At 55.6% G+C, this 20,042-nt stretch overlaps 1 protein-coding gene across 1 annotated transcript; it reads left to right on the top strand.

Moving 5' to 3' along the window:
* The first annotated feature begins 1,529 nt into the window (after window positions 1-1,529).
* Urm1 (ubiquitin related modifier 1) lies at window positions 1,530-19,088 on the top strand. Its single transcript, XM_005413542.2, has 5 exons — window positions 1,530-1,631; window positions 6,116-6,186; window positions 14,923-15,004; window positions 16,598-16,646; window positions 16,936-19,088. The coding sequence occupies exons 1-5, from the start codon at window positions 1,597-1,599 to the stop codon at window positions 17,002-17,004; spliced, it is 306 nt and encodes a 101-aa protein (XP_005413599.1). The 5' UTR covers window positions 1,530-1,596; the 3' UTR covers window positions 17,005-19,088.
* Window positions 19,089-20,042: the final 954 nt, after the last annotated feature.

Raw genomic sequence — 20,042 nt, forward strand, 5'->3', positions numbered from 1 at the left:
GCCAACAACTGTGCCGAGAACTCATTTAGTCCTTATGACGCTCCTACAAGGAGGGGCTGTTATCCCCATTTTACAGATGAGGTAAGTGAAGCACAAAGATGTTAACATGCCTTGCCCAAACAGCTAGGTCATGGTGAGACATGAATATTACAGTTGAACTCCAAGCTCTCAACTTAATCCATGCACCCTTACCCAGGAGGTTACATCGCCAGCCTCGACCAGTACTAAGTTCGGTTGAGAAGGTGCTGCAGCATAGAGACGTCTGGGTCAGCCACATCCACTCCACTCCGCCTCTCCCCCAGGCTCTCACACAACCTCCAGTGCTCTCCCTGTCACTTCCCGTGCTTCTGCTCCAAACCATCCCCCATCCTGCTTCCAAAAAAGTTGTTTTGTTTTGGGGTGTTTTTTTGGGGGGGACTGGTGCTGAAGATCAAACCAAGTGCTCCTCACACATGCTAGGCGAACACAATGAGCTACATCCTCAGCTGGAAAATGATTTTGTTTGTTCATTTTCTTTTTTTTTTTTTTTTTTTGAGACAAGGTCTCACTATGCAGTTCAGGCTGGCTTTGAGCTCACTTTGTAGCCCAGACTGGTCTCGAACTTGCAAGGATCCTCCTGCCTCAGCCTCCGGAGTGCTGGGATTACAGGGGTGCGCCACCACGCCCGGCTCGTTTGTTCGTTTTCGAGACAGCTCTAACGCCATCTTTGCAAACCGGCTGCCCACCAACTTCCACCGTCCTCCCTTGTGCCCTGGTTTGTTTGCCCGTTCTTCCCTCTGCAATGGACTACCCTCTTGTTCCCCCAGTTTACTGAGGCTTTGGCGCCCTGCATGTCCTGTCCAGATAGTTCTAGGTCAAACACATACGGTGGGGCAGGCGCTCCACTACCGAGCTGTAGCCTCACCTCTCGGTTTTCTTTCTGAAATGTCTGCAACTTTAGATCGTTTCTTTCCGTTTGAGATGGACACTTGTTAGTATGCTCATATGTTTATTTGATTACAGCTCGTCTTCTGGCTAGCCTGTGAAGGTCCTAAAGGCAGGAGAAACCTTACCTGCGCCCTTTTTACTGCTGAATCCACTGCACCAAATCAAGCTTTTCTGGCACATGAACGAGCAATAAGTAGCTGTTACGTGGCATCTAAATCAACATCGAAACGGGGAGGTTGGACACCAAGTTCTCCGCTTAGAGGGGAGACTTCTGGGGCGGAAATAAAAGACTGGGGGGATCCTTTCACTTTAAGTAAAGAGCTCGCCCAAGCAGTGTATTGGCTGAGGACATAACTAATGCAAGATAAGCAATAACGTAGCTCACAGTCATGTCGCAAAGGTGCTACCGGATCTCGTCTGCCTAGTTGTGATCTCATTGAAGTCGATCCGCCCTCAGAGTCCCTAAGACCTACAGTCTTCAAGAGCCCAGGTGACCTCCCGTCCTCCGCCCTCCGAGTTTCCTCCAATAGGTGAGGAGGATGGAAGCTTCGGCTCCGCCTCTTCCTCCTGTGGCACCGCCTCTTCCGCCCACGATGCCCCGCGACAACCGGAAATGGGCGAGCGGGCCGGAAGTTGGGGGGAGTTTCCTTCGAGCTAGGCTTCCTCAACATGGCAGCGCCCTTGTCAGTGGAGGTGGAGTTCGGGTGAGTCTCTGAGCTGGGGCGCCGTGGGCATGGATTGAAGTCCTCGAGCGCGAAGCTCCCTTCCTGCCTTGGGGCCTGACAAGGCCAAATTGTCGAGGCTCGCTGCACCCGCCGTGAGCTCTACCACCCGCCTCGAGTCTGGGATGTTGGGTCTCCCTTGGCGACGAGGCCGTATGTCCGGGAATAGAGGCGCACACACCGACGGGAGGTGCGCTCCGGGTAGGACTCAAAAGACACGGCAGTTAGGAGGCGGCCTCCGCACAATCTTTACCGGTCTCATTTCCAACCAGGCCCATCTGTGTGGCATCTGAGGCCCTAGAACCTGAAACTACCACCCTCCGACCCTTGATTTCTTTATGGGACCCCTTTCTCCCCCCCCAAGAATGGAGGGTTTTAAGCAGACTGGAGCTTCTTTCAGGATAGTCGGGGAACCTGCTGAGTGTTCTGAAGATCATGAGAAATAATCAGAGAAACACAATAGAAAGATCTTTTCAAGCCACTATCTTTTTCCCCCCCAGTAAACACAAGGTTTGTCATGTGGTTTCAAAGCCGAAAGAAAAACTGGAGAATGTAGACAGAAGGCAAAAAAGCAGAGGGCCTAAAAAATGAGCGGTTATTATTTCCAAAATCACAGCGAAACTGGGCCTTGGTGCATGTGCCTGTGCGTGAGGGAAGATAAGTTAAGGTCTATGTGATAAGGGAAGCCTGGGATGAGAATCTAAATCTCCGTCCACATGCCCTTTCTCCCATTGGATGCCCCGTTGCTTTCATGTTTTCTTTTCACTGGGTAGTTCATTCTGCAGTCATTTACTGAGTGCCTACCATGTGCCAGGCGCTGGGCCAGACACAGAGGATACAAAGATGAATAGCACTCTGTGCATACCCTACAGTGTTCAGCAGTTCTGCCCCTTAGAGCGGGGGCAGTCTCGTGAATGATAAATGCATTTTAATTGATGATATTGTCTGACTGCTTGGGTTCAGTTAGAACTGCACTGGTCTGACCTCCTGTTTTGCTTCACTGACCCTAGGCCCAGTTTCACCCTCCCCCAGCCTGGGGATTCTAGGAGGATCCACGCTACCTTGACAGACCTCAGCAGAGTTGGGAGGGAAAAGGTGCAGAGTGCCAGCATTAAGGTTCACCTGTAGCCTGCTTGCCTTTTGCTGTCCCTGAATCACACATGGTGTCTGTTGGCCAGAGGTGTCTTGTGTCTGCCCGATACATGCAGGCAACAGTAAAGAAGTCAGGAGGAAAATATGTTCCTGGCCTTCCAGAGTTTACAGACTGACATGGTTGCCCCATTTCTGGCATCACTCTTGCTTACCCTCAAGAGCAGCGGTGAGCCCCGGCAAGGCAGGACAACATTCCTGCACCTGCCTACCCCTCTCCACCCACATCACAGTGCTGCATGAATGTTACATCTTCGTGGGAAGTGAGAATCCCCAAGATGTGTAAGACCCAGGCCCCTTCTTTCTGTCGGAGCATGCTGTGCATCTGCCTTCTCACTTCCTGCATCTCTTAGCAGCTGTGCTTCACCCTTCTGTCTGAACCCGAGGCTGCCATGTCCTTACTCCCCGAGTGGTCCCGCCTCCACCAGTGGAGTAGTCTGGGATATGTCCTTACTCCTACCTCTGGGCAAACACAGTCGTTTTGGCCTCAGCAGCTCTTCCGTGGGCCTTGCAACACCTTTCTGTCCCTTGTCAGTAACCATCTCCACCATCTTTGTCTTGCCCCCTGAGCTGTTCTTAGAGCATTTCTCAGGAAGCATGGGATTTGTTTTGGATCCGTTTGGTTCAGGCTATAAAGCCCCAGTTGTGATATTACCTTTGTGCCATCCCGTTTCCTCCTCAGCAAGTTGGGGAAGTATTGGCAGAGACAGGGCACACCACTGAAGTCGGAGAAAAGGGGAGAGAAATGGGCATTTTCATTCATTTGGTAAATATTTAGCAATACAGTATTACAGAGGAACACAGAGAGCCTACTGTGTGCCAGGCCCTGTTTTAGGAAGAGCTTGTATTCCAGCAGGTAGAGGGGAAATAAATAAGCAAGTATAGATAGATAATTTATTGAAAAAAGATGAAGATAAAAGAGAAAAAGAGCATGGCTAGGGGTGTGGCTCAGTGATAGAGTTCTTGTGTAGCGTGCACAAGGCCCTGGGTTCCATCTCTAGTAGTACAAAAAAAGGAAGAAAAAGTGAAGGAGTCTGCAGAATGTCTGTACCTGAGGCTGGTATAGGACATGTCCATCAGGATGTCAGGATGTGAGGGTGGAGGCAAGGTGGAGGTATCTTCACTGAGTTTGAATAGCAAATCTAAGATGTAACAGGATTTGGCCTTGAGTCTCTGGGGCCAAAACAAGTTCCTCTTCTGCCTCCCTGAATCACTCCAGAGGCTTGGCAAGTACCTTCCCCCATTCCAGATGTGCTGGCAAATGCCAGCCCCTCCCTTGGGACACTGCCGGGTCTCTCAGCTACACTGGTCCTCCCTTCATCCGCTTCTAAAGGGAAAAACAGGCCCAGCCTCCGAGCCTGGCACCACCAGGTTTGGCCACCCTCAGTTGTTTGCCTGGGTCCCAGTGCCTCCAGTTCCCACCCTTCTTCTCTGACCCCCAACTTCTGAGCCCCTTGCCTGTCACCCTCCCCCCACCCCAGCTGCTGCATGTGCCAACCCCTACCCAGGAGAAAACGAGGCTCTTGGAAGGAGATAAATGCAGGCTCTGTGCGGGCTCGCAGCTGAAATGGCCCTGCGCGCGGCCACAGATGGGCCTCTGCTCCCCCTCCACATTTCTGCATCAACAAAGCGTGACCTTGTTTGGATGACAGTCGCCCCATGTTCCCCCCGTGACAGTGCTTGCCTTGCCTTTGCCTCGCAGTGGGCTGCCTTAGGACGTATCTGTTCTCTGAGATGGGGAAAGGGTCTGGGGTGGGAGACCTCACATCTACCCAAACTCTATTAAGGCCTTCTCAGTTCAGACCCATGTGAAGTCTAGGGTGGGAATCAGGAGACCTAGAGGGAGATGCTATGTGGGACACAGACCTGGCTTCTGGGCTTAGCTCTGAACATGTCTGCTATCCCGACCTTCGCTTGGCCAGGTGCTGGGGCCCAGAAATGAACCAAACTCTGTCCTCAGGGGGCTTTCTGACCTCAGAGGAGTCATGGGTTGTTTTGTTTTGTTTCATTTCTGGCACAGTTACTGGAGCTGAGCGGGAACCAGTTAGATTCAACTCCTAGTGCCGCTACTGCTTGCCTGACCGTGGACAAGGGACTTAATCTCTGGGCTTTGGTTGGCTTCTCTGGTCAAATGGAATTAATGTCGGCCTCCCTCTTTCCCTGAGAAGGCCTGAGCGGGAAAGGAGATGAGGAACATCTAATAAAAGGGCAAGGTGATGTGAACAGTTACTCTTTGTTGAAGCGAAGCCCGGTGGCTCTCTAGGGCTTTCTAGGCCTCCTGAGCTGTTCTGTGCTCACCCAGCCAGCAGCAGGGGGCAGGGATGGGCTTTTCCAACACTGACCTACCAGAGGACACTGCTAGATGCGCAGAGGTCTCCAGAAGCCTTATAGGGGCTTCTTGGCATTTTGTTTCTTTGCTTGGTTGGGTTTTGTGCCTTTTTTTTTTCCTTTTCTTTTCTGAGATGAGGTCTGAGTTGTCCAGGCTAGCTTCAAATTCATGATCTTCCTGCCCTACCTGGGAATGCAGACGTGTGCCACTGTGCTTGGCTACTTCTCAGCATTTTTGCAGATGGAAAGAGCAAGGCTTGAAATTGGACCTGGGATTATATACCTGTAATCCAAGTATGCTGGGAGGCTGGGGCAGGTGGATTGCATATTCAAGCCCAACTTGGGTAATTTAGCAAATTAGTCTCAAAGTATAAAATAAAAAAAGGACTAGGGATAGAGCCCACTGCAAAGGCCCCAGGTTCCATCCTCAGTACCAGCACACACACACACACACACACAAGCTTGTGAAGATCACACATGCCCAGGGTGGAGCCTGGTCCCTCCCTTGGAGCTGGTAGCTCCAAAACCTATGTTCTTTTTTTTTTTTCCCCCAAAACCTGTGTTCTGCAGTTATATCCTAAGCTGTTTCAAGAAAGCAGAGGTATAAAAATGAAAATCGCCAGGCGCAGTGGCGCACATCTGTAATCCCAGCACTCAGCAGGCTGAGGCAGGAGGATCGTTGTGAGTTCGAGACCAGCCTGGGCTACAAAGTGAGCTCAAGGCCAGCCTGAACTGCATAGTGAGACCCTGTCTCAAAAAAGAAGAAAATCTACAAATGTGGCTGTGTAATTATTGACAGTTACGTGCATTCTAGTTTAGCACATCAGGAAATCATGTGACAGAATCAGTCACTGCTACCCACAGTCCTGCACCTTGTTCTCTGCATCTCCCAGGCTTCTGCTGCCAGCCCCACCCTCAGTTCTCAGGCTCAGCTCCCCTCCTGCTTGCAGGAGCTCACCTGCTGTCTTTTCTCTGGCCTTCCTTTGCAGAGGCGGTGCAGAGCTCCTGTTTGACGGAGTAAAGAAACATCAAGTTACTTTGCCTGGGCAGGAGGAGCCCTGTGAGTATTGGCTTTCTAAGCCCATCTGTGGGTCCCATTGGGCAGGAGTGGGTCAGAGGGATCCCTCGCCTCTATTCAAGTGGGAATGACTTAGTCCTTACACAAGGCTTCTAAGATGCCATAGAACTTTAGGCCAGTACTGGATGTGGTGGCCCACAACTGTAATCCCAGCACTCAGAGAGGCTGAGGCAGGAAGACCACCATGATTTTGAGGCCAGCCTGGGCTACCTAGGGAGACCGTGGCTTAAAAAAAAACCTTAGGCCCGTAGCTTCACCTTTCTGAGCTTTAGCATTCTCATCTGTGAAGTGGGAATGGTGACCTATTTGTTAGTGTCTCAAAGGTGGAAGCAAGTTGCACCATTTGTCTCTTGTTTTCAGAATATGGCAGCAGGGGTGGGTGCTCATGAGGGAAGCAATCCTTGCTGAGAATGGAATGGATGAATGGGCCCCCATTTCAATATGAGGATTGATTCTTTTTTTTTTTTTTATAATACATGTTTACAGTACGCAATAGTAATTACATTTGTCTTGGGAAATTGGTATATGTACACAGCATGTCTTGATTCCTTTTTATGTCCCCTTTCCCCTTCCCTGCCTCCAGCTAGAAAGCCTGGAAGAGGGAGTTGACTAAGGGAGACAATGGATTTTTTAAAATTCCTTTATTCAAATACTTGCTAATATTTCTTACACAAATACACACCAAGCACCTCCTGAGTGGCAGACCATGTCCAGTCATTGAAGAGACAGACGTGAGCAGGAGGAGCAGTCCCTGCCTTCCAATGGGAGGCGCTAAAGAGTAACTCTTGTGGGTCCAGCTGGGAACGGTCAGTATAGCCTGGCAGCAAGGGCTGGATGTGGAGACCACTGAGATCTGTCTTTGGGGGCGGGGGCACTGGGGACTGAACCCTGAGCCACACCCACAGCCCACGTTGAGGTCTTTTGCAGGCCTGGCAGTAGATACTAAGAGCAGAGTGCTCGGAGAGCAGGAGCCCAGAGAATGGGGCCGCTGTGGGGGGACAGTAGGAAATGGTCAAGTGAGGTTCGATGGGGTCTTTTGTAATAGACACACAACTGCCAGGAATCAAGTGGTTATGATGGCCCAGGCTCCCCGGCTGCCCGGCCGTCCCAGCCCTCCCCTGGGTGGGGAGACAGCAGCACAGAGTGGGTCTGTCTGCCATGTGCCAGGGCTGGGGGACACTCAGTGAGGACCGGGGCAGTGCTCCCCTTGAGCTGGAAATGGACAGGTGGCTGGCATTAAATGTCAGGATGGTGAGACTGTGTTTTCCTGCTGGGGAATGCCCACAGGTGACGAGATGGTGTTCCTTAGTGTGACAGATGGCCACAGCCTTGGGAGGGAACAGGGTTCGCCTCCATCGCACAGATTCAATCTCAGAGACCTTACCTGGATGTTTATTAAAATATCACAAGTTATGATTTATTCCCCTCAAGTTTGTTTGGCACAAAAGCCCACACAGATTTTCCCAATTCCAGCCCCATCTCACTCATTCCTTGACTGAGTACTCAGCAGATGCCAGGTACATATTTTTTGTGCCAGTCACTGTACTTAGCACTTCAGTGGTAAACAGAACAGGTGTGCAGCTCTTACCCTGGTGGAGTTAACGGTGGGATAGACGTGGAGCCAGGCAGGAAGCAGGGAAACAAATATATGCAAACTGTGTCATTCCAAACTGTAGTGTTAGCACGAGGAAGTCCGACAGGCCCTTAGAGCTGGACTAATGACTGCTCAGGGAGGCCTCCTAAGGAGGTGGCATGGAGGCAATGGATACGGGATGAAAAGCTGCCAGCCTGAGGAGTTACAAAGGGAGAGCACACAGGCAAGGGTCCTCCAGGCAGTGAGGAAGCACTTTTGAAGGCCCTCAGGGGTAAACGGCCTTGGGGCGGACAAAGAACTGAAGGCCAGGGTCATGTGGACCCCAGGCTGAGTTTGGAGTGGGAGGAGGAAACCCAGCTGGCTGTGCAAATCATTGTCACAAACTCCTAAGAAGTAGCTACCAAAGTTATTTCCATTTTAAAAGGTAGAAACCAATGTGGGTATGGTGGCTTCAGCCTGTAATCCCACCACCCTAAAAGGCTGAGGCAGGAGGATCACAAATCCCAACCCAGCCTAGGTAATTTAGCAATTCAGTGAGAGCCTGCCTAAAAATAAAAATTAAAGAAGGGCCAGGGATGTACCTCCATGTGAAGGGCCTGGCTTCAACTAATCCCTAGTACTGTAGGGGAAAAAAAAACAAACAGTATAAACCAGGCTGAGGATGTAGCTCAGCAGCGGAGTGCTTGCTTAGCAAACCTGAGATTCTAGAATCATTCCTCAGCGCCACTAAGTAAATAGCAGAAACCCAAACTCAGATACCAAGGTTCTCACCCCAGGTCATATGGTTATTTAAATGTTAATGCTAACTGAGTGGGCATGGTGGCATATGCCTGTAATCCCAGCACTGGGGAGGCTGAGGCAGGAGGATCATTGCAAGTTCGAGGCCAGCCTGAACTGCATAGAGAGACCATGTCTCAAAAAGATAAAACAACAACAACAATAATAATAATAACAATAACAAATGCTAATGCTGATAATCAGATGCAGATTCAGGATCTCTAAGTCCTGGCACTGTGACCAGCCTGTCGCCATTAGACCCAGGCAGCTCCCTGAATCCCGCTGACATCTCTCACTGTTTGTTTTCCAGTGTTTACCTCCAATTCATTCATTCTTGCCTTCAACAGCTACTCAGTTTGGTTTGTGTAGTGATCCCTATGGATGCTATCTGTCCTTAAGGAAACTAGACCTGAGAGGAAGACAGGAAGAAGGAAGGGACCCGAGACCTGGCCACACCTACCAAGAAGGGACGCTAGTGTGAGGCTCAGGTTTCTCATCCTTTATCCTCTAGCCACTGTGGTGAGGAGGTGGAGGCTGCTCTCCCCTAGCTCCTGGGTGAAGGAAAGGAAACAGGGGAGGGAAGACAGGATCTCTAGCTCACTCTTTGCTGTGGGTCTCTTACCTGTGATTCCCGTTTTTACCTTGGTTTGTCCAGAGGCCTGGGTCACACTGCCGCCAAGTGCTGGTTGGCAGCTGCTAGGTCTTACCCTGGCACGCGGCTGCCCAGTGGGAGCGCAGGCGCTTGGTGCTGCGGGGAGAGTCCCGCTCTCCCCATGCCCAGATCCATCGTGGGGCAGCCTTCTCAGGCCAGGGGCTGCCAGCTGGCCGAGCAGTCTCGGAGGCCCCCGCCAAAACAGCAGCAGCCGCAGACTCCGGATGGTGACAGGTCAGGGGAGAGCCTCCAGTCCAGCCAGCGTGAGCGGAGCGGGCGGGGGAGAGCAGAGAAGGAGGCGCAGGAAAGGAGCCCTGCAGTGTGCAGTGCGCATCGTTGATGCGCAGGCCTCTTGTTTCCCCATCTGTAGAATGGGAGATGGGCTGTTTCTTACTGAGCTCAGTATCTATTGACATCTCCAGTTTGGAAGACTTGCTTCCAGATCTCAGTACTTCCCTTCTGTGAAGTAGGTGTGCAGATCTGGTGAGAGCTTGCGTGTGCGTGTGCGTGTGTGTGTACTTGCGGGGGGGGGGGAGGTCCATGAGCACCATCTTGAAGGAATGGATCATCTCCTTGACTGGCTGGGCTCAGTAGGATCGGCACCAGCCAGCTCTGTCCACTTCCACTGCAGGGAGCCAGCTTTTATCACTCCAGGATCCCCTGACTCCGGGCTCCTGGACCTGACCCCAGGGGAGACTGCTTGCCTCACCTTTCCCTGCCGGCTTCCTACACCCTGGCCTGCGCCCTCCCCTCCCGCTCAGCTCAGCTCAGCTCAGCTCAGCTCACAGTAAAGGGTGGCTGGTGAGGGAGGGGAAGAGACCAGTGGAGCTCCTGGGCGCTTTAAACTGCTTAGCATGCATTTCACAGCCTCCCTGGGGCCAGCTGTTCCTTTCTCTGCTCTGGGCCCTGTTTGCTGATCCCCTCCCCACCGCCCTCCACTCTCCCCACCCCTCCCAGTCCCTGTGCAAAATTGCTTTTGAAAAGATCCACTTTCTGCTTAATTAAACAATGAGGAGCGTCCCCTCACACATCTGTAAACCTCCTTCTGAGGCCAGTTTAGCCCACAAACTGCTCCATTCTTACCCCCATTCACTTGTAAATGGAGCCTTGGAGGTTCCCTCCGCCCGCTCCCCCCATGCTAGAGCTTTCTTCTCGCTTTCAACTGGACTTGGGGTGGGCTCCTAGAGGAGTGCTGACGTGAGCCCGGTGGACGTGGTGCGCATGGAGCCGCTTAACCGACAGAAGAGAAGATTCAAGGACTCAGTGTCGCCCAAATCTGAATGGCTAGTGGGGGTGAGAGGACACATTCGTTGGTGTGCGCCCCGGGGCAGCAACACAGACTTCCGTTGGGAAGGAAAGAGCAGTTAACAGAGCTGCTGGCCAGGAGATGACCTCCTGTCCCCAAGGCAGGCTGGGTGAGGGCCTCCTGCAGCTGGGAGTCAGTGCCGGGGATATCTTGAAGCCGTTCCCTTCCAGCTGCCCGCCTCAGCCAGAAGTCACCGTCCTCAGACAGGAGCAAGTCCACTGGGGTGCGATTCTCGGAGGAGTTCTCCTAGGTGCATTCTAAGAGGAGCGTGCCACATGCCGTGGTAGTGACCTTTAGGACAGGCCTCCTGAAACCCAGAGAACAAGGAATCGGAGTCGCTTGATCACACAACAGCGCCCAGCTGTGAGCTTGTCCTGTGTGTTGGACACTGCTGGCCTGCTGTTGGTACCGAACCTTAGTCCTCACAGCCACCCTGAGGAGTATGGATTATCGCCCCCATTGTCAGAGGACAGGGGGCGCCAAGACAGAGGTAACATGACGTCCTGCTCAAGGCCATCTCACCCACAGTGCAGGTCCTTCCGGCTCCAGGGTGGGAAGTCTTGATCACCTCACCGCAGAGCGGCAGCTGCCGTCCCTTGCTTCCCTCAGGTGGGTGGGCCTGGTCCCGAGGCCCCTCCTGGGGTGCTGTGTGCACAGTTGGCCTGGAAGCACCGAGCAACCACTGTGCCTGACAGGTCTGAACATCTGAAATGCCAGGAGCCTGACAGGTGGGCACGGTGACAAGTACTGGTAGTCCCAGCTTCTCAGGAGACTGAGGCAGGATTGCCTGAGCTCAGAGTTTGGGGCCAGCCTGGACAGTAGAACAAGACAGGTGTCAAAAATGGAGGGGGGGCCACACGCAGGCAGAAGTTTAAGGTCAGCCTGGGAAATGTAGCAAAACCCTGTCTCAAAATAAAAAATAACCCACAGTGAATGTATTATATATTGCAAACATACACTGGTTTAAAAAGAATGGATGGGGCTAGGGATGAAGCTCGATGGTAGAGCAGAAGGCCTGCGTTCAATTCCAGTACTACTAAAAAATGGGGAACGAAGGCCAGCCAGTGCCTGGACCCCTTGCCACTCTGCTGCTGCTCCCATCCCTTTCCAGCGTCTCCTAGGAAGGCGCCGGAGCCCTCAGAAAACCCCAGCCAGCCCAGCGCTGCCTGGTTAGTGAGCACCTCACTCCCAAAGCCGGGTGCCAGGCCGGTGGGCAGAGCACGTGGGACCCCAGGACGTCAGCGAGGGCTGCGGGGACGGGTCTCCCTCCCACGCAGGCGGAGTCAACGAGGCCCAGGCAGGCACAGCGCCAGGAGCTATGCTGTGGGTTGTCTTCCTCCACCCTCAGCAGCCCTGTAAGGCATCCTGAGCGCCCTGTTTTACACAGCCAGGAAGCTGAGCCTCTGGAATTTCCTCTCCCAAGCTCAGGTAGCTAGGAAGTGATGGCGTCCCACTCCAAACTCCGGATCGGTGCTGTGCCCCACTCCTCAGGTGTCCACATGTCCAGCAAGCGTCCTGAGTCCCATAGTGCTAGGCCCTCAGCCCCTGCTCTGGGAATGGGAACAGGACCAGGAGAGCTTCCATATGAGCCACAGCTTGCTTCACATATCCTGGGCCCAGGGCCTGTGGAGCAGACCTTTGGTCTGGGGTTCCTGGAGGGAGCAGCCTCGCCCAGAGTAGGCCCCTCACGCTGAGCCGTTTGCCTTCTCTGTTCTGCCCTCCTGAACCTGCCAGTTTTGGCCTGCCTTAGGTCTTCCTGCAATGCCTCCCCCACATGTCCTTCAGGCCTGAGCTTCAGTGTTAAACACCCTTGGAAAGGTCTTTTCTGATCTGAGACAAAGGCAGTTGATTTGGCCTGGCATGGTGGCGCATGCCTGTAATCCCAGCACTCGAGAGGCTGAGGCAGGAGGATCTTGCGAGTTTGAGACCAGCCTGGGCTATAAAGTGAGCTTAAGGCCAGCTTGAACTGCATAGTGAGACCCTGTCTCAAAAGCCAAAAAAAAAGGCAGTCGATTTATCACAGTTAGTTAAGTAATGTCTCCCTCCCCTGCTGGCCTCTTAGCTTCATGAGAGTAGGCTCTGCGCCCGTCTCGCTCACTGCCATCTCCCTTGCGCTTGGCACATAGTAGTTGCTCAGTAAGTGTATGTCTTGTGAGTGATTCCATGTGATCCCAGGGGGCAGACAGCCCTCAGTAGGAGTGGGAAGGCAGGAGGACACAGAGTGGGAAGGTGGAAGTGAGACGCACACACCACCCCCCCGAGCCCCCATCTATCCCAGAGCCATCCCCAAGCCACCAGCCCCTGACTCTGCTTAACCCTTCCTCCTCCCCTGGGCCCCTTTGGAAGCCGACCATCTGGCTTGGAGCCTATTTGCATATTGTCTGGGCCTCAACAAGCTGAGCAAGATGTCCCAGGGGATGCGTTTCAGGCCAGGCCAAGTGGCCCTTGCAGCCTGCGAAGGGAGCCATGAGTTCCACCTCTCCCCACCCCCAAATCCAGGCATGGGGGAACAATACGGGTGGTGATGCGGTAGCCTCACCATGGTAACAGGCTATCAAAAATGTGTGCAGGCCCAGGGTGGGCGCAGGCAGAGGAGGGAGGGAGTGACCTCAGCAAACAGGAGCATCATGATAAATGAGCCAGCACTAGGACTCATCCCCCGGCCCACCCCCCTGGGACTGCACGACGGTGCCATCACGTGAATGACCCTACCGTGACCACTGGCCCTCCCCCAGCCCAGAGCCTACTCAGATGCAGCAAGGTGCCCTTCTTTTGGAGGATCAGGGCTGCTCCCCAGCTGAGTCCTGGCTCCGCGGTAGAGGGCATCCAGGTCTGCAGAGGTAACAACCCGTGGTCCACAAGCCAGGCACTGCCCAGTCCCTCTCACGCCTCCTCACACGCAAGCGCAGCCCCGCCCGCCAGGGCTGGCGGTGGATGTGTCAGGCCCCGGCGGCTCTATCGAGCGGCCACAAGATGTATGGGCTGGCGGCCCACCAGACAGTGCCAAGATGGAGGCCAAGGGGATTCAGGGCCGAGGGGAAGCCTCTGGACTCTCAACAGGAGGGAGCCCGCCACAAAGCCAAGTCAACCACGGCTAGCTGGAGGCAGGCTCTCCCGCCCGCCCGTGCCAGGGACTGGGGGATGCCAGTCGCTTTGTTTAGAGCGAGGACTTAAAATTGGAAGGCAGCAGTCTCGGTTGTAGATGCTTTGCCCATGGCCCGTGCGCTGCTGGCATCAGATCCAAGGGTGTTGGCACTGAGCAAAGAGGACCAGTCCGTCCAGACAGCATCCCTGCTGCCGGGGTGGCATGCAGGGCGGGAGAGCGCCTTCAGCCCTGCCCACCACGGAGGCTGAGCCTGTGCCATGTTCATGCTGTGGGCCCACCCTGCCCCTGGCCCTCACACCAGGACCCTCAGCCTAGTCTGGACGGCCCGGCCCCAGCTCAGCCCCTGAGCTTTGTCTCCGGGCATGTGCCAGGTTCAGAGCCTCTGAGACACTGACTTGGGACAGGCACTGGTTAGGCCCGAGTTACCCACTGGCTTCCCAGAGGCCAGGTCACTTAGGTCACTTTTATGAGCAAGACCCCTGGCAGCCTCGGGAGAACCATGCTGCAGAGGTAGGGAGCCCAGTTACCAAAGAGTGTGTAGGGCCGGATTGCAGGATGCTTGTCCCTGGTCCTAGGAGAGGAGAGGTGACCTTGGGACAAAGGGACCGGTGGCTGTCCCAGAACACCACTCCCCACAGGAGGCACGTCTTGGTGTTCACTGAGCAGGAGAGGCCTTTTGACCCTGAACCTCTCGCTCTTGAAGGTGGCCGTCAGCCTGCGGAGCTGTGGGGAGGGGGAGCCATGGAGCAGTGATTTGTCAGCATCCCTGGCTGGTGAAGGATCCTTCTCTCCCTCGGCTAGAGGAAATTAACTGATGCTATCAGCTCAGTGATTGTTTTTCTCCCCTCACAAAAGGAAATATATGCAGACCCCTCCGAGAGCAGAGCCGGATCCCCCCATCGGGGACTGGCTGGAGAGATAAAGGTGGAAGGGGCTCTTCAGGCCCTCGGAAGCCTGCTGGACAGTCTCCAGCCAGTTCCCAGCCCTCGCGGGGAGGGCTCTGTGCCTCGGCTCTTGGATGTGAGCTTCTCCCACTGTCCGCCTCTAGTCCTTCCTGTAGCTAAAGGCCGGTGCTTCTGGAAGCCCGTAATGGAGCTGGAGGCCACTTTCTCTGAAGACACTCACTCGTTCCCCATCTTAGGAACCCACGCATTCATGAGCATCACAGCCTGATCTAAGAGGTCCTGGGAGCCCCGCGTGTACTTCCTCCTGGGCCAGGCAGGGCTTTGGGGGCTAGGAACCCTGTAGTTTGACATTAGTTTGTTCTGTGCCTTCCTCTCCAGGGGACATCCGGAACCTCCTTGTCTGGATCAAGAAGAATTTGCTAAAAGAGCGGCCAGAACTGTTCATCCAGGGAGACAGCGTGTGAGTCCCCTACCTCCTCCCCTGAAGAGTGCAGAGGGAGGGCAAGATGCCGGAGCGCGGACCCTGAGTTCAGTCTCAGCCTCCTCTGTCCCCACCTCCCCTTTGTTCACTCTGCCTCCTCTGAGGAGGGCGCTTCCAGCCAGCTCTGTCATGTTCGCAGTTTTCTCATCACCACACGGGCTCTTGGGCATTTGTTAAAAGCCCAGATGAGAGTATCCTGGTGAATTTCTCCAAAATTAATGGCCTTCTGGTTGCCACATATTTGCTGTGGAACCTTAGGTGGGTCGTTTTGCTTCTCTGGGCTTCAGTGACCCCTACACACGGAAATGACGAAGGAGATGCTGCCCACTGTGCCCGTTGCCCCAGTGTCGGACAGCGCTCTCCCGTAAACTTCCTGTAGGGATGGAAACGTTTGGTACTTGTGCTGGCCAGTCTGGGAGCTGCTGCCACAGCTATGAAGCCCTTGCAGTGTGGCTGGGGTGACTAAGAAACTGTAACCCAGCTCGCCATGGTAGCACAGGCCTATAATCCCAGCACTTGGTAGGCTGAAGCAGGAGGATCACCACAAGTTTGAGGCCTCCATTGGCTACATAGCAAGTTCAAGGCCAGGCTGTACTACATAGTGAGACCGTGTCTCAGAAGAACAAAGAAACTGTAATCATCCTGTTTTATTTCACTGTAGTTTGAAGGGCCGCAGGTGGCCAGGCGCCACTCTGTGGGACAGCACAGGGGTAGGGTTCCGGGAGATCGCTGACTGTAGGCACGGGCGCACTCAGGCACACACTCACACATAGGCTTCCCAGTCTGTCGTAACCCTGGCTCCTAGCAAACGACAGGGTTCCGTGTAGCGGGAAGTCGCCGAACTTCTATAACAGAGATAACCTCCTGCAGCAGGGAGGTCGGCAGCACAGTTGAGAAGCTCCTTCATCTGCCTCGAAGCGTAGGTCACCAGCAGGCCCTCGGGCCAGAGCTCCCCACAAGTCCTGCTTCAGACCCTGCTGCCGCAGTCCTGGAGGCCACTTGCCAGGACAGCAGCGCTGCTTGGGCTGCTGCCAGCAAGAGCCAGGCTAAACTGCCTGTCCAAATGTGGACCTCTCCCGCCTTCTGCAGGCAGGAAGGCTCTTGAACATTCAGATGCTCAGTGCCACAAGCACTGTCCCTGACCCAGAAGAGCCAAGGTGCCCCCTCTCCAGGGTGAGTATGCATGAGGCTTTGAAGCCAAGTTCCTCCTTTCCAGGACCTGAGATGTTAAAAGTGGCTTCTCCTGCTGGGTGTGCTGAGAAGCGGTATGCCAGGCCCCGCACTCCTCTCATCCAAGCCTTGAACAGACCTTGCAGGCAGGCAGCGCAGTTTGCCCCCTTTCCGGGTGAGAAAACTAATGCTCAGAGAAGCAAACGACTTACCTGAAGTCTGGCTGGTGGTGCTGGCATTTGTGCCCGTGTTCCACCTGGCCCAAAGGTCACAGCTGTCTGCAGACCACCTTTGACCAGACCCCGGCAGGAAGTGCTCCCTCCACTCGCTCCCATGGCCCAAGACTCTGCACCTCCTGCCTTGGCTTCTGCTCCCCACCACTCACCACCATCTTCCCCACAGGCGGCCAGGAATTCTGGTGCTGATTAACGATGCCGACTGGGAACTGCTGGTCAGTACCTGGGGACTCCCCTCCCGGGCCCAGACTGCAATGCTTCAGTGGGAGAGTCTGGGGCCCCTCATCAGGCCAAGAGAGGGTGACTTGACAGTTCTTGTCCCACTGCCGCAGCCACACCGAGGCTGTGTGAGCCCCCCACCCCAGTGAGGGGGGAGGGGCAGCCGGAGGTTTGCCTGCTGATGTGTACAGTGCCCGGATTGTGGGGAGGTCAGCCTTTCCCTCCCCTGGCAGCGCCTGGGGAGAAACCTGGGCAGTGCCCTGAAGGCCTCTCTCTCCTGCCCAGGGGGAGCTGGACTACCAGCTGCAGGACCAGGACAGCGTCCTCTTCATCTCTACACTGCACGGTGGCTGAGGGCCCCTCCGCCTGGGCCTTTTGCAAGGGGAGATCAGAACAGTCAGACAGCCCCTTGGGCTCTGCTTGCAGGCCTCCCTGTCCCCCTTGGCTGCCTTCTTCCCTGCTCTGTCCCTTGAGCTCCCTCCAGGCAGAGAAAGGAGGCCAGGTGCTAAAAATGGGCCTTTCTCAGCCAGCACGTGAGCAGGGGAAAGCGGGCAGTGGCTGGGGCCCCCTCTGGTGTATCAGGAGTGGAGGGGGCTCTGCGGCCAGGTGACCCCGCTGCCTCCGCTCCCCGTGTCTCGGTCTGTACGCTGAGTGACTGCCAGCAAGGCGCTGCAGCTCCAGGGCCATCTTGCGGGGAGGACGGGTGGGCCTGGAGAGCTGAAGGCCGGCCCTGCCTTCCAGATCGAGGGCTCTGCGCCTCAGTTTCCCCATCTGGACAGTAGGGAGCTGTGCCTGTCCCCCACTGATACCATTATGGAGCCCCAGCTGGGGTCCCCTATTCAGTGCTGACCCCCTTCCCCCAACCCAGCAGCTGCTCTCCCAGCCACACCCCTCCTCCCCCTGCTCCCCAGCCCTTGACCCTGGCTGGCCCCCCCACAGGCCACCAGATGGGCTCCCGGGAGCCTCCCCAGTCTTTGTACAGCCCGTTCTGCTGGAGGCGGTAGGGAGGAAGGCCCTAGCCTTGGACTGGCCAGCAGAGGCCTGGCCCAGGGGTCAGTGTCCCTCAGTTGCTTCCCCTGCACCGAGTATAGTGTCTGAAACTTGGGGAGATGCTTGGTGGCACAAGTCTGGCTCACAGGCAGAGTGGGGGGCGGGCAGCACCTGGTAGGCAGAGCGGCCTACCCCTCCTCCCTCCTGGAAGCCTTCTGGAAGTCTGGGGGCCTGGTTGCCTGCAACAGCTGGTCTTGGGCAAATAAAAGGCTAGGTTGTTCACCAGCCTTGCTGAGGGCTGCATCCTTAGAGACAGGTGGTGCCCATCTCTCCCCTGCCACGGCCTCTGGGATGACCTTCCTGTCCTGTGCCTAGGGCCCTCAGCTGCCCTTTACCCAAAAGGCTGAAACTCAGACTGCCCTGAGGGGTGGTCCTGTAGGGGTGTCTGGAGAAGGAGGTGCAGAGCCAGTCTGTACTGACCACTCTGGGTCCCAGGACACAACCCAGCCAGGCTTTGTCCCATCACCTGCAGCCAGAGCCCCGTCCCCACGCTGGGATTGGCATAAAAGAACCTGCTGAACCCCCTTTCCTTCCATAACCTGGAGAAAAGAGCTTTGTCTGCCGGAGGGAGACCTTAAAAAAGAATTGGGGCACCAACATCATCCTGCCAAATCTTAGAATGTTGCTTTTCATTAAATGTCAATAATTTAAGGTGGAAATTTCTCATCCTGTGGAGATGAAAGTGCCAGATGTCCCAGATGTATTGGGAGGTGCACATCATTCTCTAGGGGACAGGTGGCCGGGCCGGTGGGCTTCTCCAGCCCACTGCAGTGCAGGCCTCCCATGAGTGGTGGGAGTAGCCATGTTGGGGTTACGGTAGGGGCTGGGCTGGGTGCTCTCCACAGAGCCTGGCTGACCAGCCCTCTCTAGGTGCTGAGATCAGGGTGTCCCTAACAGAGAACAGAGTGGGGGATCTAAGATGGCCCAGCAACCTCACTTTGGAGGGTCAGCCTGGCCCAATTCCTGCAGCCTAGCGGTCCCTGCGTTCCTCCAGCTCCCGAGCTGCAGGACTGGCCCAAAGTCGCACACGGTATTCCAGGTCCGGGAAGCTGGGTGCTAGGGTTCCTCTCCGTGCCTGAGGAGGACTGGGGTTGAGAGATGGAGGGTTCCCTGCCCCCGTCGCACCCTAGTTAATGCTGAGCAGCAGAGCTGAGAAGGGCGGTGGGGAAGGCTGGGCTGTCTCCCACGGCAGGGTGCTGGCCCCACAGTGGGGACTGGCAGGGCCAAGACGCTCCGGACCACAGCAGGTTACCCTCAGCCCCGAGCCCCCGCCCCACGCCTGGGTGGCGACAGGTGACCCGGGTTCACCAGCAGCAGCTCCCCACAGTCCCCTCCCAAGCAACTCCTGACCCCTGCTTTTGAGGAAATAAACAAATAAATAAATCCCACTATCTCCGAAGATTTTTCTTTAATGGAAAGGATTCGTTTGTCCAAGTTCTGCTTCCAGAGCTTCGGTGGTCGCCCAGCTGGAGCGCATCATTCCCAAGCTTCTCCGTCCCCAGCAGTGGTTGGAGGAAGCTCAGCCCATCCTTCCGTGCAGAGGGGCTTGTGGGAGGGGTTGGTCGGTTTGGGACTTAGGGGCTGATTTAGGATTTTTTTTGGTTTGGGGGTGACTGGTCAGGGGGTAGGTTAGAACAGATTCGAAGCGAGTTAGCAAGCGCATTCAGCTGGCATCTGCCTTCACCCCGACTTCCCGCAGCTCTGGCCGAGGGCGGGCTTCTCGGACCACATTCGGGTCGGCAGCTGCGTGCCAGCCTCATTCCGGCCGAAATTGGAAAGGGGGAAAACCGACGCGATCTGGAAGACTCCGCCATCCGGGACAGGTCACCCGCAGAGGAGGATCAGAAGGAGGGAGGATGAGGATGGCGGCGCTGGTGGCAGGGAGCGGCTTCCCTCCTTTGCGCGCGACTGGGGCTGCGATCCTCGCGCTGGGGCCAGCCAGCCGCCTGCCCGGAGCTCGGTCCCCGCGGCCCTGGCCCCTGTTGCGCCCGGGGCTCAACCACAGATGTCCAGCCACAATTCTCGGTTGGCCGCAGACTCGTACAAGAATTGCGTTTGGACAATCAGTGGCGAAGCCCCCGAGTTCAGGGCCCCGGGCTCCTGCAGCCTGCGCTTCGCTCCTTAAACGCGCCGGATCTGGAGATCCGCGGAGCTGCGCGTCGGAACACCTCGCCAGTGCCGGGCGCTCGTGGCCCATCCCGCGGTAAGGTGGAGGGACCGGCAGGCACACAATCCCGACCCAGCGCGGGGATCCCTGTCACCCCCGGCATGTCGCCTTCGATCGCGGCCCGGGGTCCCTAGAGTGGCCCGCGTTAGGTCTCCGCACTGCCCCAGCTCGGGGG

The sequence above is a fragment of the Chinchilla lanigera genome, unplaced genomic scaffold (assembly GCF_000276665.1).
Source record: "Chinchilla lanigera isolate Chin_1 unplaced genomic scaffold, ChiLan1.0 scaffold00169, whole genome shotgun sequence".
Taxonomy (NCBI): domain Eukaryota; kingdom Metazoa; phylum Chordata; class Mammalia; order Rodentia; family Chinchillidae; genus Chinchilla; species Chinchilla lanigera.